General features: G+C 36.7%; 2 protein-coding genes across 3 annotated transcripts; one reads left to right on the top strand and one right to left on the bottom strand.

Annotated features, from left to right (window-relative positions):
* Window positions 1-2587: 2587 nt before the first annotated feature.
* LOC141702627 (uncharacterized) lies at window positions 2588-21249 on the bottom strand. The gene is made up of 11 exons (XM_074506277.1): window positions 20952-21249; window positions 18259-18375; window positions 17912-17971; window positions 17735-17770; window positions 16850-16921; window positions 16555-16632; window positions 15160-16359; window positions 6280-6565; window positions 3952-5515; window positions 3693-3803; window positions 2588-3337 (listed from the first exon to the last, which is right to left on the bottom strand). The coding sequence occupies exons 1-11, from the start codon at window positions 21247-21249 to the stop codon at window positions 2588-2590; spliced, it is 4572 nt and encodes a 1523-aa protein (XP_074362378.1).
* Window positions 21250-21701: 452 nt separating this feature from the next.
* On the top strand, window positions 21702-24668 carry LOC141702626 (glycine-rich RNA-binding protein RZ1A-like). Of its 2 annotated transcripts, none has more exons than XM_074506275.1 (4): window positions 21702-21817; window positions 22735-22852; window positions 23785-24276; window positions 24377-24668. In XM_074506275.1, exons 2-3 carry the CDS (start codon window positions 22742-22744, stop codon window positions 24256-24258), a joined length of 585 nt encoding a protein of 194 aa, XP_074362376.1. In that variant the 5' UTR covers window positions 21702-21817; window positions 22735-22741; the 3' UTR covers window positions 24259-24276; window positions 24377-24668. The 2 variants fall into 2 exon arrangements, with proteins under 2 accessions (XP_074362376.1, XP_074362377.1); XM_074506276.1 differs by having other exon boundaries at window positions 21703-21817; window positions 22740-22852.
* The last annotated feature ends 239 nt before the right edge of the window (window positions 24669-24907 follow it).

The following is a 24907-nucleotide window of genomic DNA, read 5'->3' as shown; positions in this document are numbered from 1 at the left end:
TTCCTGTTCGCTCCATGTACAAGTTCAGTTCAGAAGGTGGTGATGAAGACAAGGCATCCTTTGCTCGCTTTATGCAGATAGCTGAGAATTTGGGAGTCGCGGATGCCATATTGTACCACAAGTGTCTTGCAATCTTCCATGGTTTGGGAAATATCGAGGCCAACTTTGCAGCTCTAGATGGACTTGCGGCCACTGGACATTTTGCGGCCATGGTTGCTAATTTCATTATCCGTACTCTTTACAAGCAGGAGACAAGCTGCACCACACTTCGAGCTCTGGTCTGTATATTTTACCACCCCACATTTAACAGTGCAATAGGCCCGGTCCTTAATGATCTTCGCCACATCTATGTTGCTGCTGGTTGTCCAGAGGTTATAGGTGAATCTTCTTTGGTTGTGGGTTGTCCTATCCATGTTACTAACCACAACCCGGACTGTCTTTTCTGTGCTACCAAGAAGATGCTCTATGCTTTTTCCGGTGTAGGGTGAAGTGCGTGACCGTGTCGGGGTTGGCTAATGCAGTGTCGTCCTCAAGTTTGAAGAATTAAATAAAAGTCTGCATTTCTGCCTAAATGATCTATCTATAATAAGGTTGTTATATCTAAATTAAAGTTTGTGCCGACAATTATTGGTTAAATAAATGTGAACAATCTATTAAGGTTGCTACTTGCGTCGATTTTGATCAGATTTTGGAATGATAATGGGGCACAAATTTTAAAATTTTTAAATGTGTTGGCATGATCAATTTACGTTTGTTTCAGCCATCTGGTTATAATTTTAGTGTTGTTTGTTGTCGGACATTCTCACTGAATTATCTCACACAATAGAGATTAAATAAAAAATCAGGAACCTATGGTTTGAAGGGAAACAAACAAAAATTTGAATGAGTTGATCGGAGACTGAAATAATTTTTTAAAAGAATACACATTATAGACGTACCCATTTTTTACCGGGCTGTAACTATTAGAGTGGGAACCCTAGTGAAGTCAAAGACTGAAGGTCAACGTATAGCTATTGGCTTTCCTTTGATCCGTTATCACTTGAAAATATTAGAAATTGAATTTCATGTGAAATATAAAATTGAGGAGCCTAGATTCGTAACTGTTCAATTTATTGATTGCCATCACTAGGTCGATTAGTCCGTATATTAGTATTTAATTTACAATGTAAAGTCCATGGTATAGACAGTGAAATTTTGGCAAGTATCAGGAGCATACATCCGCATAGCCAAAAAATGAAGTTATGATTGAATTTATAGGAGTTGGAAATATTAGTTAAGAGAGACAACTGGGATTAGCTAAACTTTGGGTTGTGAAAATCAATTGCGCAGAAAAAAGCTAGAGTGACACGTATCGTCTTGAGAGAAGGGTTGGAGCTATTATAGTAAACAATTCTATTAGGACCTGGAGCAGCTGTATTTTCTTCCAAATTAAAGGTAGGTTTTCCTAGGTGGATTTGGGCGAGTATCAGGCTCATACGCCCGCAAAGCCAAATAACAAAGTTGTGAATGATTTCATATGATATGGGAAAATAAGTTTAGGCAAACAACCGAGAAGAGGCAAGATTTGGGTTGTGAAAGTCAGTGGCGCAGAAACAATCTAGAGTGGCGCGTATCGTCTCAGGAGGTTTAGAGCTATGATAGTCAAACAATTCTATTATGACCAGGGGCGCCTGTAATTTCCTTAAAAATAAGAGCAGTTTTTCTTTAGTGTTTTTTCCCTATGATCTTTTATTATATATAGAAGAGATTTAATGCGTAGCAATTTTAAAATGAAGGCGACCCACCTGTTGTCACCAGTTACACATTCAATTGCTAGTCGTTGAAAGGGTAAATTTCCTACATCAAATTTAGTCTAGAAATTAATATTATTTACAATTGATATTAATATCAAGCTCAATTCTAACATGACAGAGAAAAGGTAAAGTTTTAGGAAAGTAATATTTAAGAATACTGACATTTCATGTTCAACCCTCCAAAGTGGTATCATGGTTTTGCTTCTCATTATTAAGAATCACTTGAATATCATGATGCCCAACACCGTATAATTCTAGTAGTTTGTGGTAGAAGTAGAAGGCCTGGCATTTACATCAGTTCCTGTTTAGCTACAATTTAACCGGTGGAGACCTGAGTTGGCTCCATAAAATCAGTTGCTCGAAAATAAGCAGGGGTCGGGGATATAGGAAAAATCTTAGCCGATAATTTGAGTGTACAAGGTTATACGACACAACTTAAAATACTGGGAAGGACAGGACCGGAAGTGAATGCAAAATGAGGCGGGCAAAAATGCACACTATGGTAGCAGACAAGACGTTCCTTCTATAACACATGTTTCAAATTAAACCAGGTAGGGAATTCATTTATACTATTTCAAATTAACTTGAAATTACACACAATAAAATTATAATTACATAAACATTATTTAGTATTTTCGTCCCTATATAGATTTTTAACAAAACTGTCTAAAATAGAAATGAAAATATATAAATATTAAACAAGACCCGCGCATCGCACGGGCCGTAAGCTTGTTTTGATATTAATCGGGGATGAATTTTTTTGGCCAAACATTTTGCCAGAATAAGATGGGAGTTCACATTAGATTATCAAAGATTTCATGATAGACAATATTCTTGGTAAGCCCGTTGTGGGAATGGTCATCGTCCACTGTGACTATTTTCAATCCAATAGGAGAGGTCACTCTTGAAACAGCGACATACATTTGTCCGTGTCCAAACACAGGATTTTGGAGATAAAGTCCTACATTTTGAACTGTTTGACCTTGACTTTTGTTCACAGTCATTGCATAACATACCGAAATTGGAAATTGCTTTCTCTTTAGGACAAAAGGCAAAGTCTTATCAGCTGGGCACATGGTTATTCTTGGAATGTATGTTAACTCACCTATCCTTTTACCCGTTATTATTATTGCCTCGATCAGGAAGGGGTAGCAGCGAGTGATTATAAGTCTAGTACCATTGCACAATCCCTTTTTAGCATTAAGGTTACGTAACAACATTATAGGGGCACCAATCTTGATCTTGAGTTCATGATTTGGCATGCCACTAAACTTCAGTGAATTTAGGTATTCGGGGGGATACAACGCTTCGTCCGTTACAGAAGTAGAGGATCCCTTACAGATGGTGTCATAACTTTTGTATTCTTTAAACTCTCCTGGAAGCCTCTGTAAAACGATCATATTAACGTTTTCCACGTGTTCATTAAGCGGTGCCAGTATTGCTCGATTTCGTAGATATTCTAGGTCTCCATGCATGTGATGGAGGTCTCTGTAGATTTCGTTCACTATCGCCTCTATTGGATCACCGGAGCACTCAACGCGGATCTGGGAAATTAAAAATGTAGAATTAATCGCATAGAATCTGTTGAGTATATAGGCTCAGGCAGAAACTAAAAATCCATTTTTGCGAGGCGTCAAATGTTGGGCTAAGTTGCTTCATGCACAGAAACTTTTAGAACAATAAACACTTCCGTATGGCAAAAATGAATTTAACCATTGGTTTGTGCTTGATTACAGCAGTTGCATAGACGTTCTGGATAGGGAATTGGGGACTATAGCTCTGGACCCAAGGATACGCAATGGTAGAAGCTTGGATGAAATATGTATGTGGTAGAGAATGCAAATAATTGTGTTATATAGATGCAATCGAATCTGTGTTGTATGAGTTTATAGGGCATACCTCCTCTGGTAATCTTATCCATGAGGGTTCTAGGTCATCCCCAAGTGCAATGGTCTCTAGCGAACCATCCCCGACAGCTAAAACCCAATCTCGGAAAGGAACTTTGTTGCCCTGTATTGTTATGGGGGGTACATCTCGCTCAATTCGCATGTTCTCATGCAATTTAAAAACCCTACAAAACTGCCATAGCGGTGATTTGCTAATGGTCGCCGCAACAATTTCCTCACGTCCTTTCTTTGGAATAATTGGTAAAGTTTGCCTGAAATCCCCCCCCAAGGAGCATGGTGAGTCCTCCAAATGGCAATGCTCGGCTGTCCTCTTGCACCTTGGACCGTATATCACGGAAAGTCCGATCAACAGCTTCAAAAACAAATCGGTTAGTCATTAGGGCCTCGTCCCAGATGACCAAACTTGTGTTGCATATTAGTTCAGCGAGATATGTGTTCTGCTTTATTTCACAACATGTGAATTCATTTGCGTCAATTGGTATCTTGAAGCGTGAGTGAGCTGTGCGACCACCTTCAATAAGAAGGGAAGCTATACCAGAGGAAGCGACAGCTAACACTATTTTTCCCTCACCCCTTAGTCTGGCTATAATTGTTGACCATAAGAAGGTCTTTCCAGTTCCACCAGGCCCATACACAAAGTAAAATCCTCCTATATCCTTTTCCACCGATTCAACAATCTGGTCAAAAATGATGCGCTGTATTTGGTTCAAGCAATGTATGGCCTCATTTGCTTTAAATTGAAGTTGGTCGCGATCATACATCATCTCCTCCAATAATAATTCATTTTTATATTTAGAAGTGCAGACAATGTTTAGCTCTGGCAAACCTGGGTAATCGGCCAATCTTTTACCATACTGCTTTAACAACTCATTTACTGCCTCAAGGGTCATCATCTCCTTGTCAACATTAGTGATTTTCAGATTTGGAAAATTTGTGATTTTACGCCGTTTGTATTCAATGTCGTCAGCCATATTTTCCCAATGGCTACCCCAGAGTTCAGAAGGGTTACTAACTTCACAAAAAACTAATAAAGTGACAAACAAATCGCGAAGTTGAGAGGCAGAGGCACATAGGGAGGCATCAGTAAGGGCAATATGCCATTCCTTATCGGATTCAAGCAAGCCTCTATGAAAGCATGCTTCTTTGTAGGTAGAGTAAACAATCCCATCAACTTTTCTGATTTCTTCAAACGTTTTGACCCCAACGACAATGTTTAACAACAGGCGCATGTAAAATCGTTCACCAGAGGCAGGATGTGCATAAACCATACGCCCAATTACATCTATTTTTTGTTTTCGACGGAACCAGCGTTTAGCAGATGCATCCCAACGGAACTTTGTTGGGTATTTGATAAACGTTAGATCATGACCCAAGTTGTCATGCCTGTTAGATAACATCCATTGAATGAACATTGTGCCATCAGGATCAACTCTGCGAACAACCTCGGGCAATGTATCATTGTCATGAAATCTTACCTCTTGTTCATTTTCCAAGTGAAAATACAATCGTTGCACAAAGGGCTCTCTGTGATGTATGGGGAACTCAAATAGACGCCAACATGACTCAGCTGCCGATACATATCTACATGAAAGATAATTGCTCACTTCATCTGAACTTGAAGTTGTGAGAGTCGGTGAGCTCTCACTCCTGCTAGAGAGATTTTGGTTAGCGTTCTCTAAGCGCGCAGTTGCTGTATCAGGACCCTTGCCAATATATTTGAATAAATATTTTATAGAGAGAGACCGATTACACCATTCAACATTTATGTGTCCTTGATATTTCACCAACAATCCACGATGATATGGGACAACATGCCTAACGACACAGATGAAACCATTAAAAAAAAAATTCACCAAATTGTAGCTATTTTACCACATTAATTTTTTTTTTTTAACATTGCATAATAAGTAAATTCAAGCAACCATAGATAATGGCCCATTATTTGAAATCTTTGCTATCCGGTATATAGTAAACATCTAACTTAAAAATCTATAATACGAAAACTGTTTGATATGGCGCACGTGTTCATAGTTGATTATGATGCAACCTGGTTTTAGACTACTTACTACTACCCCAAAAATGCGGAACATTAGCAGTTTTGCAATTTTACATGCTGCTAGCGACTGTTAGTAAACTCGTTATTGAAAGGGCGATTGTTGCGTAAACAATCACTAGTGTGGATTATGCCTCTCCAAACACTAAATTTAAATATATAAATGAAAGTAAACAAATATTAGAGGCTAAAAGAGTTTAATCTAATTAAAGTTAATAATGCATAGTACAATAAGAGGTAACCAGACAATAACTTTTAGAGGGTTGCAGGTGTGTCCTACACCTTAATGTAGGTAAATGAGCAATATTAATGTTCTTTTGCATATATGTATATGCCATTTAGTACGGTTAAGGAGCATGGATTCTAGACACTCTTACATGTAAAAGATTAAAGTAGTCATATTGTTGTCGGAACTCTTTTACAGCTTGAAAATAAGATGTCGAAGAAAAGTGTGTACCTGTTATCCAAATGTATTTTGTTACACTCCACTGTTACTTTTGTATCTCTCCTTCTATACAAAACATACCCGTCCACGTCCACGACTGTTTTTTCACTGAAAGATTTGGGATATAGTTTTGTGCATCGACCATTTGACATGCAGGGACATTTTGGATTTGCAGGTCCACATGGTCCATGCATCATGAGTTGGGAAACTGCCTTGTACCCTTTTGGATCTGCTTCCTTATCAGGAATTTCAGCACTTATGACATTATCGATGTCTTCTGGAGTCAGCAACTTGTCTGCAACAGCCAACCATAATACAATATGAGCATGCGGAAGTCCCCGTTTTTGAAACTCCACCGTGTATACTACTGCAATTCAATATAAAACAAAGAAAAGAATGTTATCATACTGTCAGGCACCACCTGTTATTGAAACGCACTGCTATATGGTAAATTTTATGTTAAGAATTGCAGTTTGAAGAACAGAAATGTAGATGATTTATAGCTGAAGGTTGTCTGAATTTGTAATTAATATACCAATCAGGAATCCTACCCGGACTTATGAAAGGTTTGAAGTTTATATAGTAAATAAATGCACCTAATTTATAGAGTAATTAGAGTTCTATTAAACTACATGGCACAATTATTTTTACATTTTAGTGCCACACATGAAGCTGGACACGTTGATGCTTGATATTAATGCTCGACATTTATCTCCAAAAAAACCAATGTGATGAAAATCCATGTTTAGGCTTAAGTGCGGAAAATTCCTCAACAGACTCGGACAGCTGAACAGTCCAACCACCCAGTTGATGGTCATCATTTAGAGGACTCAACTGCCTATAAGGTATTTACAGGGGAAAGTACAGAACCAGGTAATTAGGTGGTCAAATATGAGATACTACACAAGTTTCTAAATTTTTTTAGGTACGTATATACATCTGCCTGTATGGTAAAGAGCTTCCTCCTAAACGTTTTTATTTCATTCCCTGGTTTGTAACTTTGTACAATGCTGAGATTTAACTTTAACATGTGGCACTACCATTCCAACAGTTTACTATTGTTGAGTATAAAGTTAATGATGTATTTTAATTACATGGTTGAATGAATTTTTGTTGGTTAAAACCTGAAAGTTAAATTTATATAGCCAAATATTTTGGTAGCCAAATATTTTGGTAACAAAAAAAACATATAGCCATGACATATTATAAGTTAAGTAGTGGTAGAAATCACAAACTAAGAAAAAAGATACCTGCAAGCACACGACCTAGAACATGTTTTTTGGTGAAGTCATTGAGCATAGCGTCGAGCTTTATTTTGAAGACCCGGGCCACAATATCAGGCCGCACAGAGGCACTGTGGGATCCAGCAACCCGAACAGCCTCCTCAATTTCATCCCATTTTGGATTACACGTAAAAGTGATAAATAGGTCGGGATGTGTAAGTCATATGTCATAGCCTATTTGTATATTCGAGGATTCAACTCAACTCAAATAAGAATGTAATAAGTAAATAGTGGATCGACCGTTAGAGAGATCTCGCAAAGTAATATCTGTCAAAGGATTCAGAGACAAGGTTCATCTACAGACTTGAAGAGTTAATTCACTGGAAGAAGTTCAAGAAGTTGATCATGCCTCAGTGATATAAATCAAGATCGTGGATTTAATCAAGTGACAGAGATCTCGTCAGAGTATCATTAATTACAAGGATTTAATCTGAAGAAAATCAAAGCGTCAAAGTCAAGACATGAAGAAACGTCACGGAAGTTAGTCACTCATGAACCAGACAGTACATCGAGTGTCAACATTGAAGTGGTGGAATTGATTCATAATTTTCAGTGATTTTCAGAAGGATGGTTGCTGCTCAAGACTAGAATTAATTCTCTATTAATTAATTAATTCATCTAATTTAATTAAGAAAATAAATTATATCTGCGAAGAATAATTTATTTATTAATTGAATTAATTGATTAATTAATTCTGAATTAATTCTAGGAATTTTAGGAATTTTCAGAAGCTTAATTGGATTAAATTCAAGCATTAAATCAGCAAGACAATTGAAAATGAACTAGCATGACAATCAGGATTGTCATACCGATTGTCATGCTAGGCCATTTTCCATTGTCATACCGAAAGTTACTCTAGGAGGGTAATTGTCTTGCTAGTTCATTCTGATTGTCATGCTAGTTCATTCTGATTGTCATGCTAGTTCATTCAGATTGTCTTGCTAGTTCATTCAATTGTCCTACCGAAAGTCTTGCAAGCTTAAAGGATTGTCATTCCAATTCAATTGATTCAGCTGATTGATTAAATAGAAGCAGAGAAGCAGCATATCAATTATTCAACTCAATCATTCAAACAGAAGTACAAAGAACAAGAAGAGCAGCCGCCTTGAAACATTTTATTTTCTTCTCTGCTTACATCAAGATCAAAATTCTAGTTTGTTAATGTTAAATCCAAACCACTAGAATTATTTATCTTGTTCTTGTGTATCAATCTAGCGGATCAAAATCCCTAGAACTTAATCTCAAATTGCGTTTAGCATTTGAATCTATTTTATTACAAAAATAGAAAAAGTTCATGTCGAATTTATTCTAGATTTGTGATAATTAATTTGAGATTAATTCCTTGTAATCGATACAGTTGTTGTAACACCTTTCAAGTTTAATAATATTTTTATTTAACTTGAATTTTGTTTCACATTTTTTATTCCGCATTTAATTCGATTATTCGGTACTGTTTGTATTCAACCCCCCCTTCTACAAACACATTGGGACCCAACAATTGGTATCAGAGCCTTCTGATTAACGAACAAATCAAGATCCTAGACTTTTGTGATTTTTCAACTCCTTGAATTTTTATTTATTCAAAAATTCATAATGACTTCACATAAAGTTGGAACCGTTAAAATTCCACAATTTGATAAAGAGAATTATATCATGTGGAAGAAGAAGATGCTATTATTTTTACAAGTTGCAAATCCCAAATATTCAAACTTGTTAAAGAAGGGTATAAAAACTCCGATGATTATTGAACCGGAGGTAATAATAGATGGTGTGGTGACTACTGAAGCTAGAACCTATCCAAAAGAGCCTGAAGATTTTACTCCTGCTGAGAAGGAAGAAGCCTCCTTGGATGCCAGCCTTCAATTAATATTAATTGATTCCCTTGATCCCTTGATGAACAGACATGTGATGAACTGTAAAAATTCCAAACACATGTGGGAAACTATTGAGGTGATTAATGAAGGCACAGAGGAAGTTAGGGAGAACAAGTTGGAAATCCTAACCTCTGAATATGAACATTTCAAATCAAATCCAGGAGAAGGAATTACTGAAGTGTTTGAGAGGTACAATGCGTTGATCAACAACCTGAACATCAATGGAAAGTATTATTCAATCAGGGAGGTCAACAAAAAGTTCCTTTTTCCACTGCCAGCTCATCTTGAACATAGAATCACTGCCATTAGAGAAGCTAGAGATCTGAGTGAGATTTCTTTGGACAGGCTCTATGGAGTGTTAAAAACCTATGAGTTGGAGCAGATTCAACAGAAGGAAGTCTACGGGAAGGATAGAATGGTCAGCACATCTACTGCACTTGTAGCTGAAGGTCAACAACAACAACAATCTCAACAGTTAGAAAGAATGGTACAGTTTTCCAAGGGTGAGGAAAATGAGTTAGTAGCAGAATATGATCCTCCTACTACAAATCAATCAAGTGATGATTTTTATTCCTTGGAAGAGCTGGAGCAATTGGAAGATGAATCAATGGCCCAAATTGTCAAGAGATTCTCCCATGTCAGATTCAGGAGGAATCCCAAGCTTAAGTACAAGTCCAACTACAACAAATTCCAGAAAGGTGGATCTTCATCCTCTAACACCAGCAGTGGTGGGTACAAAACAGGGATGGTTGATCGAAGCACCATTAGATGCTATAACTGCAATGAGTTGGGACACTTTGCCACAGAATGTAGGAAGCCAAAGCAAGTAAGAAAGAACTCTGAAAGGGCTTATCTGGCAAAGGGAAGAAGCTGGGATGATACTGACAGTGAAGATGAAGATGAAGGAAATCTTGCTCTTATGGCTATTGATGGAAAAGCTTCATCGTCAAGAATAGAGGTAAAACTTTCTGATGCTGAAATGGTTTATCATCTAAGAGGTAACTTAGATTGTGCACGTCGTGATAATGAACTGTTAAGTTTAAAGATCACAGACCTTGAGAAAGAGGTCAATGAATTAAGACTTGTGCATATTAATCAAGACAAATTAAAAGAACATGTATCTTTTCTAGAGAATAGAGTTGACTGTTATAGAAAACTCGAAACTATTCTCAAAGACAAGATCACCGGTCTTGAGACTAAGGTTAGAGCCTACTTCAATTCTTGTTCGAAGGCTAAAGAGTTCTACAGTAAGCAAGCTGTTAATCAAACATCTGGAATAGGATATGATTACAATGCTGCTATTGGAGAATTAGGCATAAACTCCCCTCCTCATGTATGTGCTAAAGGGAGGGAAGTACCACATGTGCTTAAGGGTGTTGATGAACCCCTCTATAAAGCATCAATTGCTGAACCATTTGATGCGACCTCTTCTGTTATTCAAGAAGAAATACGTGCTGAGGATCATGCTAATGAGAAGATTGTTTCCAAGTCAAGTGAGTCGAAAGTTCCAGTCAAAGTTGTGAAAGCAACTGAGACTAACTCAGACACACATGAGTTGGATAACAATAATGCCATGTCTACCATGCATAAATTGCCTGCTGTTAATCACTCTCATAAAGCATGTGGTGTTGCTAATTGTATGTCTTGTGCTTTTAATATGATGTATGCTTATTTTAATGGTAAGCATGTGTCTAATGATAAGACTACTCCTCGTCAGCATGTGAATAACAAGAAGCATGATAGGTCTAAGACTGCTAGTCCTTCTAAGGCTAGAAAGGAGACATTTGTGCCTAAGCTTAAACAGAAATTTGTTAACGCTGTTTACAAGGTCAAATGTTCAGTCATTGAGAAAGTTGAGGCAATTAAAATTAAAAATGTTGTTTTGCCTGACAAAGGACAGTTCTACAAGTATGCCGGGCCCAACCAAGTTTGGGTTCCGAAGAAGGTCTAATCCATTTGTAGTGCAGGGCATTAAACAGGTGTAACCGGTAGTGTGGATTCTTGACAGTGGATCATCAAGACATATGACCGGAGATAGAGCCCTGCTATCAAATGTGGTTGAGAAAGCTGGCCCCCTGGTTACCTTTGGAGATAACAGCAAAGGTGTATCCGAGGGATATGGCTGTTTGCAAGCTGGGAATGTTATCATTGTAATTTTGTATATTGTGCTAGGTTATTATCAGGAAGCAGTATCTAACATATAGCACCAGTGACGAGACTTGAGAATATTACGACATATCAGGCACCTGCTGCACATTACACTTGGAATTGTACTCTAGTAAGATGTGTACAAGTGTACTCCTGGTTGGTAAGTCAAAAGAGGAAGTCAATGCACCACAGTTCATGGACTTTGCAGCTGCAGATCTATTGGACTATGCAATCTCTTCTTCACAATCTCACTTCAGGTTGGTATGAACTAGTATACTGCTCAAGCAATCGTCAAGGACATGGTATGGCACTCTAACAGAAGTTATAATTTTATATGAATAAGTAGAGTCGTCATATTAATAACTATCTTATCACTAAGCACAATCATATTGTTTTATATGTGCAGTGGTATATTGTTTATGCAACATAACAATTAGTATCTAAAGTACTTGACAAGTATCGGTCAATGATATGTTGTTAACATTATGTTGCAGATATTTGTAAGCTTTTGACATGAATGAGAATTACTTAGACTTTACCCTAAGTGATCAATGTTTTATCAAAAACTCATTCATATTGAAAAACAAAATCAAACTTCTTTCTACATTAGCGATTTCTTATTTCATGTAAAATCTTTTGAAATCACTATTGTAAATCATTTTCTCTCTATTACCATATATTCTGTGTTACAGGTTCAGTCTCCACTGACTTTCTTTCATTGACAGTCATGAGGTTGAAAACCCACAACGTCTATCCCAGACTGTAAAGACAAACACAAAAACAGAACCAACCAACACTCTCTTACCACTAAATGTAATATGAATGAGCGTGAGGGAGATAGTGCCTTAGTGCACCACATAAGGAAGGTTCTGTAGTCAACCCAGTAGCTCTGTCTCCTACATAGATGAGTAGTATTTAAACCGAGACAACTGCTAGCCCCCATACATCTTCTCAAAAAGATGTAATGGCTGAAAAGGCACAAAAACAGTTACTAGATTCATTCTCTCAACAGGGTGCGTCTATTGAATTTTGCCTGTCGGCCAAGGCATCCGATGTAGTGTCACCACTTCAAACATAATCAATTCTTGATGCACAAGGAGAGGTTACACACACAAAGGATGAGTTGACGGAAACAAGAGTTTCGACCATTTTAAGGTCAGATTCGATTGTTCGAGGTTCGTTAGTGGACCAATTGCCTTTACAGGTGTTAGGAGAGGATACTGATCCAAAAGCCATATATCAGTGGTCAGTGTCTACCTCCCCAGGCTTAAATCCCCTGGATGCATATGCGGATAGTGGATCTGACATAGGTGCAGATCGGCAACTTGTTGACAATGATTCAGATATTAACTGATGAGTCACAAGGAAATGTCTTCACAGGCATTAGAAGGGAACTTTGATCTTTATGCTAAATTCTTTGGATCATTGTTTACCTTCCCAGAATTCAAATCTGGAACCCTAAAAGGGAAACTAGCAACTTGTAGATTATGACTCAGATTTATCTGACGAGTTTAACAAGGATGGGGATTTGTGAACTCCCATTGCACCACCTGTGACCTCCTTAAAGGATGGCTAAGGTGATTTTCCTTGCAGGTACAGCTGATTTTTGGAGCTATGAGAGAAGAGTGATACACTTGTGAGAAAGAGTGTAAACACGAGTGGAGAGAAGAGTGAAACACATGTGAGATACACTAAACAGAATCACACACTCACAGTGAGGAAGAAAGAGAAACTACTTGTTATTTCTTTTCCAACCAAGTGAAATATGAGAACTCCTTCAGACGACGGCATACATTCCTTCTTTAAGAGGGAGATAAAAGCTTAAGTAATAGTTTGGAGGATTCCTCAACTAAGGGGGAGAAATAGCAGGGAGGAAGAAAAAGATCATATGTACACTACTCCACACCATTGTTGTTTCTAACTACAGATCCTATTGTACGGGAGAGGTGGTAAACACAAGGTGATTTCCTAGTAAGGGAAGAAGCTGTTAGGGGAGTACCATTGGTTTTTATCTGCGGATCCTATTGTAAGGGAGAGGTGGTAAAACGAAGGTGATCTTCTTTAATCAGTTGATTCTCATAGGGGGAGAAGCAAGAGATATGGGCTTCTCAACAGGAAATGTGGTTGTACAAATGAAGATGGAACTACTTGAAGATATGTTCAGTCTAGAGGAACATCTACTTGGAATCTGGAAAATGTTAAATGTCATCCAGAACTTTTCTACTATTTACTTTGCATTTCTTTTTATATATCTTTTTCTTATTTGTTAGTTGAGTTATCCTCTAGGTATTTGTGTGTTATTGTCTAACAAACAAATAGGGGGAGATTGTAAGTCATATGTCATAGCCTATTTGTATATTCGAGGATTCAACTCAACTCAAATAAGAATGTAATAAGTAAATAGTGGATCGACCGTTAGAGAGATCTCGCAAAGTAATATCTGTCAAAGGATTCAGAGACAAGGTTCATCTACAGACTTGAAGAGTTAATTCACTGGAAGAAGTTCAAGAAGTTGATCATGCCTCAGTGATATAAATCAAGATCGTGGATTTAATCAAGTGACAGAGATCTCGTCAGAGTATCATTAATTACAAGGATTTAATCTGAAGAAAATCAAAGCGTCAAAGTCAAGACATGAAGAAACGTCACGGAAGTTAGTCACTCATGAACCAGACAGTACATCGAGTGTCAACATTGAAGTGGTGGAATTGATTCATAATTTTCAGTGATTTTCAGAAGGATGGTTGCTGCTCAAGACTAGAATTAATTCTCTATTAATTAATTAATTCATCTAATTTAATTAAGAAAATAAATTATATCTGCGAAGAATAATTTATTTATTAATTGAATTAATTGATTAATTAATTCTGAATTAATTCTAGGAATTTTAGGAATTTTCAGAAGCTTAATTGGATTAAATTCAAGCATTAAATCAGCAAGACAATTGAAAATGAACTAGCATGACAATCAGGATTGTCATACCGATTGTCATGCTAGGCCATTTTCCATTGTCATACCGAAAGTTACTCTAGGAGGGTAATTGTCTTGCTAGTTCATTCTGATTGTCATGCTAGTTCATTCTGATTGTCATGCTAGTTCATTCAGATTGTCTTGCTAGTTCATTCAATTGTCCTACCGAAAGTCTTGCAAGCTTAAAGGATTGTCATTCCAATTCAATTGATTCAGCTGATTGATTAAATAGAAGCAGAGAAGCAGCATATCAATTATTCAACTCAATCATTCAAACAGAAGTACAAAGAACAAGAAGAGCAGCCGCCTTGAAACATTTTATTTTCTTCTCTGCTTACATCAAGATCAAAATTCTAGTTTGTTAATGTTAAATCCAAACCACTAGAATTATTTATCTTGTTCTTGTGTATCAATCTAGCGGATCAAAATCCCTAGAACTTAATCTCAAATTGCGTTTAGCATTTGAATCTATTTTATTACAAAAATAGAAAAAGTTCATGTCGAATTTATTCTAGATTTGTGATAATTAATTTGAGATTAATTCCTTGTAATCGATACAGTTGTTGTAACACCTTTCAAGTTTAATAATATTTTTATTTAACTTGAATTTTGTTTCACATTTTTTATTCCGCATTTAATTCGATTATTCGGTACTGTTTGTATTCAACCCCCCCTTCTACAAACACATTGGGACCCAACAGGATGTCCGTATTCTTTGCAGACGGCTAATGAATCCTGGAAATTTTGTTGCATGTATCGGTAGCCACCAGTAAAACTCGACGGTAAAATCACACGTCTACCTACCTCTGTGGCATCGACATCACCGCATCTTAGGCTGTCTACAATGTTATTATAAAGATCTGATCTTATGATAGATTGATGCCTTTGCACCCATATGAGTCTCATACGCTCAACTGAGCACCAAGCATCAACTATAAATTGTAGGAATAGACGTCCACCGAGCAACAAAGCGTGTCCCTCAGCAACACGATATTGTGCCCGAAATGCATAGTACTGGCGCATACTTACCGTGTCCTTTTCACTCTTAGAATTGTTTGCATTACGATGCTTAATATTAATTCTATATCCATCTTCCCCAAATGGGAACAACAAAGGGTACTGCAACGACATAAAAGAAGGATGCAATTCACTGATGTGTTGTAGCCCATTTCTTTTATGCTCAGCAACTATATCCCTCCTATTAGCAAAGTCATTATCAACTACAAGCCCAGCAAACTCATAATCATTAGCAGTTGGAACATTTTGAAAACGACCATCAGAAGTCCGCCTCTCAAACAATCTTAGGTTAACGTGTTCTGGTTGAGTGCATGTAAATCGCTCCCGCGCTTGCTTAAATATACCTACCAAAGCATTTTCACGCTCCAACATTTCTTGCAACATTGAGACAATAGTGGGATCCACCTCACCTTCCTTCCCTGGAAAGCTTAACCGGTGCTCCACGGCCTCCTGACCATCATACATATACAATTGTGCAAATTTCGGTGTTAATCCATCCGGAGGCACCAAAGAGCCGATGCTATGATAAGTACGGCCACACACGCGAAATACATATGGACCCTTGCCATTATTAACCGAATGATCAACGTTACCCCCGAATGAACAAAATGCAAAGATGTTGTTATAGATACGGCTCTTGCTAAAATAAACATTTGATCTTGTTCCGTCAGCACTTATTAAGTCGTTCAATTCTGGAGGTGTTTCACGCAATAAAGGAAGTTGCACCTTCCCCTTACCACAACAAATTGAATAGCCCTTGGGTCCGGTACCCACATGTCTGCCCGTAAATTCAGAAGGCCAAACGTGCGCTTTGCAGAAACCGCATACCTCTTCTTGTCTGCCAATATTGAGGATTGTTTCACTCTCCACTGTTGCGACAAATCTAGTTTAAGAGTTCACCAAAAAAACATTTGCACTAAGTTTGAAAGAAATAGTCATGCACAAACGTGAAGTCTTACAAAAATCCTTTTTCCTTCGATTAATGGACGTCCGTATTCTCCGTGATTCTGTGAAGTATGGAAGACCAACACATAAGCATGGAGAAAGACATTCTACTTATTTACCTTTAAAGGCGCATACCCGCGCATTAACTATAATTTGGGAGCCAACATATATCATGTTAATATGCATTCTCCGTGATTCTGCGAAGTATGGAAGATTAACACATAAGCATGAAAAAGGGCATTCTACCTATTTATTTTTAGGGGGGCATACCCGCGCTTTAACAATAATTTGGGAGCCAACATATTCAGAGAATATTTACACAGGTGGACAACGCTTGCTTGAGAATTTTAGTAAATCTATTCCATAAAATAATAACTAATGCATAAGGAAGAAGGCGCATACAAGCAGTAATACCTTGGTTTGTTCCTCCTCCATTTGTTGAGCCTGGGTCTTTGTTCCCCGCTCCACCTTCTCCAGGATCCTCATCTGGTAGCAACAATTTAAACAACAAATACTGAAAATACATATCACCAAAATGGGGTTATAAATGATAAATCAATAACCGAAGGCCATTATCTATAGTATATGTGGTTTTAATGTTTGTTGGAAGGGGTTCAACAAACTCTTCTGTATGCGCGAGTTTATATTCTATGTAATATGCAATTGTTAGAAAATGCAGATGTAACGGTCTAGTTTATATCGATGTTGTCTGTGCGAATTACTAAATCCCCACTAGAACAACACTTAATTTTTGGCTTTATGGATTATAGCGGGTAATTAATGCGGTTTAATATTTTGTTAATATGCCCCCGAAAGATTGGAGCAATGAGATATGCAGATCTTAGGGCTTGATGCATTAAGCGACTCATTCATAGCATTCTGGATAACAGGACACTGAAGACCTCAAACCAACAATATTATATTCCTGCTGCCCCGTAGGTTATATTTGTTAAGCTAGTTATTGAGTGTAAAGTTTTTTCTTCTGTTTATTTGATTTCATGTGCCACAATGAACTTGATAAATTGTGCTTGCATTGTACATGTCAGAGCAGTTTTGTAATACGTATATTATGGAGCCTATACTAATATGCAAACCATGAACATTATAATTATTATATTTCTCCTTTCCCTTGAAACTTTGTATACTTGCAATACAAGCCGGGCAAGGGTAAGTGGTTGCACATTAATGGACACCTTATTATTTATTAAATTTTCCCAAAACTTAATCGCTACATTAAGAAATGTTATGCATGGAGGATACGTTATGCTTAGATTTTACATGGAATTACATTAAATGTACCTGTCCGTGTAGGCTCGGTATCGCCATCAATGAGACCTGCAAAAAGAACCATAGGGAAGAATAAAGCTATGAAAATGTAGAATACAAGGTTTGATGCATATAATACGTTTTATTGGTCGTGCTCACTCATTGTTGTTGGGCAGGATCCAAGTCTTTGCACTGATAGGCTTTGCGTACCCAAAACAGCTTCGTCCATCACGGCCTTAGGCCTGCCTCTTTCCCTGGAAGGACCTTCCCCTTGTTTCAGTCACAGAATCACCAAAGATATATGCATTAAATCACATTAACAGTAACAAACACCTCTTTATCGAAGGCCTGGGGTATGGTGTCATGAAATATAATTTATAATTAAATTTGGGGAAAAAAATTTAAGCAGAAGAAAACCCACTGTACATTTTAACATTATGCCCGACAACTAACAACATACTATAATTTTTCTGCAAAAATATTAGAAATGCATATAATGGATGATTTGCAGGAGCTTGTTAAATACCACAAATCACAACACTTTACCTATAACTCACTTTTTGTACGGCGGGCATTATATCTTTGCCTTGCTAACCTCCGTCTTTCCAAAATCTCTTCAGTCACCGCAATGGGAGGACGTCCCCTTTTTCTAGTCGGACCCACACCGTCATTACCTATCAAGCCCAGACATAAACCATTTCAATAACTTCCGAATTTACTTGTAACCTTGTTTTAACCCTAAGGCCATGTTTGTTTTATGGTATTAAGCAGGGGATAGGATTATAATCCTTTTAGGTCTAGAGCCTAAACCATAATTTAATATAGGGTTTAAATTTTAATGGTATAGTTTAATTTAATAATTTGTAACATTTTATGGTTCACCAATCCCATTTTTAGTTTTAGCTTTTTTTTAATTATTTCGGGTTTAATTATTTTTTATTTGGGTTTAATTTTTCTTTTTTTAAAAATGGGTAAAAATGCTAGATGAAGTAGTGTCACGTTAGCGTGGGTAAACCTAAATAAAAGAACTAACGCTCCTTGATCTAGCATTATTGACAAAAAAACAAAAACAACAAAATCCTAGATGAAGTCACATTTTGCAAAAACACTAAACGAAGTTGTGTGGTGAAGTCATATTTTGGGCCATTATTTCCGGAAGTGACAATTTGGACCATTTTTCACCCCAAATTGACATTTAGAGCCACCACCCCCATATCTTCAGGATGGTCGTTATGCACACTGAACATGGGAAATGAAGGTAAATAATAAAAATGAATTGAATTTATTCTTAATTAATTAATATAATATTGTCAAATAATGAATATTCATACTCAATGACACCAATCCTAGAATTCAAAATTTCAAAACACCTAAAAACATCTTTTACGAACACCATTTATCAATTTTTAGTACAAAATTGGAAGAAAATTAATCTAACAACACAAAAATTATATTTATTTTACTGATGTAACATGCACATAGGCTATTAACGCATGTGCTTTTAAAAATATTTGTGCAGGTTTATAAAAATACGTAAACCGAAAAAAAACATCATCACAACTTGTCATTATACGCATACACAAATAATCACTTATAACATAACAATATTGTATTTAACAAACATATATTTTATTTAACAAATATATATATAAATTTTACAATAGCCGAGGTTATAGTATACTCGTACCTCGCACGGGTTACAGAGCTAGTTTAAGTTCTAATTTATGAAGTGCTTCCCCATGCATATATTAAGAAATTTCAAGTGCTAAAAGTTAATTAATATCATGTAATCAAGGTAAGTCTATCAGCATTGTGCCAGCCATCTATCTGTTCACTGACTTTGTGCCCCTCCGTACATTGAGCTGTTTGTCTGTTTAAATATTTGCATCCAAAACTTCCATCCAAACCAAATATTGGCACTATGCAATTCATGTTGACAAACCTTAAAAACATGTATAATAAAATATAAATATAAGCAGGTTCTAACCTATGCCGACAAGAAAACTATTTTGTGGACATTAAATTACATAAGTTTTAAACTAAATTATAATAACATGAGAGAAAACCCAGTAATGGAGGACACCATTATGGGGGTGCATGTGATGGGCAGGAAACATGATCTAAATAAACAACACTTGCCTCATTGACATAAGATAACAGAAACCTAATCTTCTTCCCCAACAACGAATGTTGAGGTTAATTTTAAAAAACTAAGAATATAAATAGTAGCAAGTAGTTGGAGCAAAGTTCAAAACGAAGTCAGTCTAATGTCAATTTTTCTGTTGCTGAGGCTGCGGTTGAAAAGGCGATAGTTGGGAAGTGTTCAGGGATATATATACACTTCAGGATTAACTTAAAACAGGGAATGCGCACCAAATTATGTGCAGTTGACATGTAATAATCCAGACCTTTAGATTTATAAACATTAAAAATTAGCCAATTCCATCTTTCCAGGGGCTTGTCATATATAATTCATGAGAGGGGCTTGTCTTTTCTATGCTCCGACTTGGGGGAAAAAGGGAATGAATCTCTTGAGAACTTTCAGTTCTTGCATTGCTTTTGGTCCAATTCCTTTTATAAATTTGAATGTCAACCATCAAAATAATCAGTCAATTTGGTTTCAAAGAAGACAGGTACATGAAATTGCGCATTTCCCCCTTTTTTTGGTTTTATATCAGGGGGATAAAATTAACGAATGTTCAGGTTAATTTTAAAAAACTAAGAATATAAATAGTAGCAAGTAGTTGGAGCAAAGTCCAAAACGAAGTCAGTCTAATGTTAATTTTTTTGTTACTGAGGCTGCGGTTGAAAAGGCGATAGTTGGGAAGTGTTCAGGGATACATATACACTTCAGGATTAACTTAAAACAGGGAATGCGCACCAAATTATGTGCAGTTGACATGTAATAATCCAGACCTTTAGATTTATAAACATTAAAAATTAGCCAATTCCATCTTTCCAGGGGCTTGTCATATATAATTCATGAGAGGAGCTTGTCTTTTCTATGCTCCGACTTGGGGGAAAAAGGGGATGAATCTCTTGAGAACTTTCAGTTCTTGCATTGCTTTTGGTCCAATTCCTTTTATAAATTTGAATGTCAACCATCAAAATAATCAGTCAATTTGGTTTCAAAGAAGACAGGTACATGAAATTGCGCAGTTGTTTCAAACTTCAATTTATGCAGACACGTATATAAGCACACATACATACAATCAACCGGATGAAACCACAAAGCATACTCATCACGTACCTGACACACCAGCAGGATCCATATAACCAAGCAAAACCACCCCGGTCCAATACCACCCTAATCCCCAAAACTCTATGTGCCCAACACCAAAGACACAATCACGGAACTGGCCGCCTTCGATCTTGTGTATCACTAGACTTCGCGAATGGAGAGCTGCCTCGAACTGTTTACACAGCGGCGTGGCCAGAGGGTAGACAGAGAGAGTGGGGTGAAAATGTCCTTTCACAGCGGTGCGGCCAGAGGGTGGACAAACAGAGTGGGGTAAAAATGTCCTTTCACAGGGAATAAAATTACTCATCAATTTTATCCCCCTGTTCGGCTATTACGAATTCGATGACGTCATTTGTTTTAAGAATTATTGAGTTATACTTAGCATTACAGTCGTTTGATTAAAATCACGTAGAAAATAGTTAAGTCACCAAGTATTCGAGAAGATTTGACCATTTTTGAAGAAATTATGTCACTTATAACATTATTTTTTGAAAGAAAATGTATTATTATTATTAATTGGATTAAGTCTAAACTTTAAAAATATAATTTATATATTCTATTTCATTATTATTTACAGATTTCAGAAATCGGGATTTTTCGGTTTATGTACCGATTTGTGATTTATCGGACGATTTTTAAAAAATCGGATCATTTATCGGTGATTTATCGGAAATGAGTCAAATCGAACAAATATTTTTGAGCGATTTTTGAGTGATTTATCGGCGATTTTCGGCCGATTTTTATAACAGATTTTGGGGAGGTATATAAGACGATGCCAACGCTAACCCAATTTCTCTTATTCCAATTCTAGGGTTTATCTCTTCGGCGAATAAAGTCTCTCTCTCTCTCTCTCTCTCTCAATTCAGCCTCAACAGGTGCTCATGTTATAAATCATATTACACTATTAATAATTATTTTCTCTGCTTCTCTAATTACACGTATAAGTTTTGATTTGTTCTATGAATCAATTGTTATGTTAGATCTATATCTATATCTTGTTAATTGCTTTTGTATGTATATATACCTTGTTTATTACTCTTGTATCTTTGAATTGCTGTTGTTGTGTGGCCTGAAACGACGTAGTTTCGATGTTAACTAGATGAAATCTGTGGTGGTTTTTTAGTTTTCGGGGAAGATTGTGTATCGTAGACGAAGGATTGAGAGTGAATTGGATTACGAGGTTTTTGAATAAGTTTACGTGATTTTGATTGAATTCGGTGATTTGTTTAGGTGAATTTTATGAACTGGTTCGAGGTTTAAATAGGGATGATAGAGATAATAAAGTGATTTAGTAATTCTGTTGACAAGTAATTAAGTTTGCATAACTAGTTTTTGTAAATAGTGATGTTTGAAGGTCTTATGGTTTTGTGATCTTTAGACGTTTTCGGTTTAATTGAATTTATTGAAACTAGGATGGTGGTGTGATTTGTAGTTGTATGTAGTAAAAGGGGTAAATAAAAGTGTTTGTGTATTGGTATTGGTTGTTTAGTATGTTTATGCAATATAGCTTCTTGGATATGCTACATCTGATGTATTGAAATCTTTTGTTTTTTTATCCTAGCACATAATCAAATAGGTTTAGGATGTTAGTCACTCTTTTTGGAAATCATGGGCTTATATGTCGGGCTAAGTTATTTCTGTTACCGATTTGTTTGTGTAGAATTATTTATATTGGTATGTTATAGCGTTGGAAGGCTCGATATGTGTTCTTGTTTTTCGAGGTTATAAATAATTATAAATTTATAAATTTCACTATATTTGTTGTCTTAATGCCACATTTTTTTGGAAACAGTGCAGAAATGTCTGATGATACTGAATATCGCTGCTTCGTCGGTGGCCTCTCATGGTCAACATCTGATAAACTTTTAAGAGAATCATTTGATAAGTTTGGTGGTCTTATTGATGCAAAGGTAATTAAGGAAGTTGGTTTTCGTTATGTAGTCCTTCAATGTATAACTTATTTTATCCGAGTTTGACGCGTTTACTTATTTTTATTGTATAACTTGCATGACATTGTTGAAATACAATTTTAGTCTATTCTAGGTTCTTGACCGCTTGGCATGCACGATACGTTGCCGACATATTTCTTTAGTTGCCAATTTGGTCCAAGTTGACCTATGACCTGATCCAGACCAAACAAAAAATGCCAGACCTAAATTATCAATTGTTTTTGATGAAAACAAGGCCATTATATTGTAATTATTTAATGTTTTTGCTAATAGAATGTCTGACCTAAAGTATCAATTGTTTTTTATGTAAACAAAGCCATTATATTGTAATAATTAATGTTTTTGCTAATAGAATGTAACAAATCTGACGTTAGTACTTAGCAATGTCTAAAAGTTAACTTATATTTAATTATTTATAGCTATATATCTTATTTTTGTAACTTCTACATACAAAAATTGGGTCCATCCTGTGTTTGATATTATTAAATGCTAGTTAATATTAATATCTTTTGTATATAGTTATGTATGCACCTGTTTACTTCGGACGGCTTGCCGGCATGTATGCTCTGACCTATGACTATTACTTCCGACCTATGACAATTACTGCAGTTAGTTTCTTTTAATTTTGCTATCAGATTTGAACTTCCTCTTCCCGATATCAGTACTATTGCCCTTGATTACTTTTACATTCATTATAAATGCTAGCGGTATGTTGAGTTATGGTCAATCAACAGACATAAATGCATACTTGAGGTTACACATAAATACATAATTATTACACATAAATTCGTAATTATTGTCTCATGTATTACTTTAGGTAGATATGTGAGCTTGATGAATGAACTGATAGTTTTCAGTTGGTTTTTTACATGAAAGTTTACTTGTCACTTTAGGTGGTTGTTGATAGGGAATCTGGCCGCTCTCGTGGATTTGGATTTGTGACGTTTGATGACAGGAATTCAATGGAAGATGCTATTGAAAAAATGCGTGGAATTGAGCTAGATGGGAGAAATATTACGGTGGAGAAGGCTCAGCCGCAGGGTCAAGGTAGAGACCGTGATGGTGGTCGAGACCGTGGTCGTGATCGTGGTCGGGATCGTGACTATGGAGGAGGTGGACGTGGGTCTGGTGGTGGAGAGTGCTTTAAATGTGGAAAGCCAGGGCACTTTGCAAGAGAATGTCCTGAAGGAGGAGATAGAGGGGGTAGTAGGTATGGTGGCAGAGATGACAAGTATGGTGGAGGTGGTGGTCGTGTTGGTCCTGATAGGAATGGAGATCGGTATGGTGGCCGCAGCAGGGATGGCGGTGGCTATGGAGGAGGTGACCGTTATAGCAGGGACCGCTCTGGACCATACGAGCGCAGATGAAATGATTGCTTAATAATTGTAAGTATGCATATTAGATTGATTGTAATAACTATGTACTCTTGCTGTGGATTACCTATGCTAGCATGAGTTGGTGGTAATGGTTGTATCTTCATGCCAGATTATAGATGGATATCGGAGGTGCTGCTACTACCAGATGCAAGGCCTCGGAGTGTCTGCTAGCAGGATATCTTCTTTATTCATGTTTGGCATTTTGCAAGACTATATGGTTGAACTTTTGAATGTGTGAAACTTGGTTTTCGTAACGTACTTTGTGTCCTAAATTGTTCGTTATATGGTCTGCCGGAGTGTTAGGCTTGCTTGACTTTGCACAGAAAATCTGGTCTATTGCCATAATTGCTGCTGGTTTTCTAATTATAAACAAGTTTACACCTGCCAATATTGCTGCTGGATGCAAATTGATTACTTGATTCACACTTGCACGTCTCAAAAGTATTTGGTGATAAATGGGTCTTGAACTGCCAACTTCCATTAAGAAAATTAGTTACATGGTGTAAAACTGGATCTTGGATATGATCGTCTTAGCAGCATAGGTTGCTTTCCTGTTCGTTTCAACTTTGCTTGCCTAACAAGTAAGGTGGAGTTGATTGGCCGGGTAAATTAGACAAAACCTTGAATATTTTCTACTTTA

The sequence above is a fragment of the Apium graveolens genome, unplaced genomic scaffold (genome assembly GCF_009905375.1).
Source record: "Apium graveolens cultivar Ventura unplaced genomic scaffold, ASM990537v1 ctg5383, whole genome shotgun sequence".
In the NCBI taxonomy this organism is placed as follows: Eukaryota; Viridiplantae; Streptophyta; class Magnoliopsida; order Apiales; family Apiaceae; genus Apium; species Apium graveolens.
The sequence above is the reverse complement of the archived record's forward strand: the minus strand, read 5'-3'. Positions and strand labels throughout refer to the sequence as shown.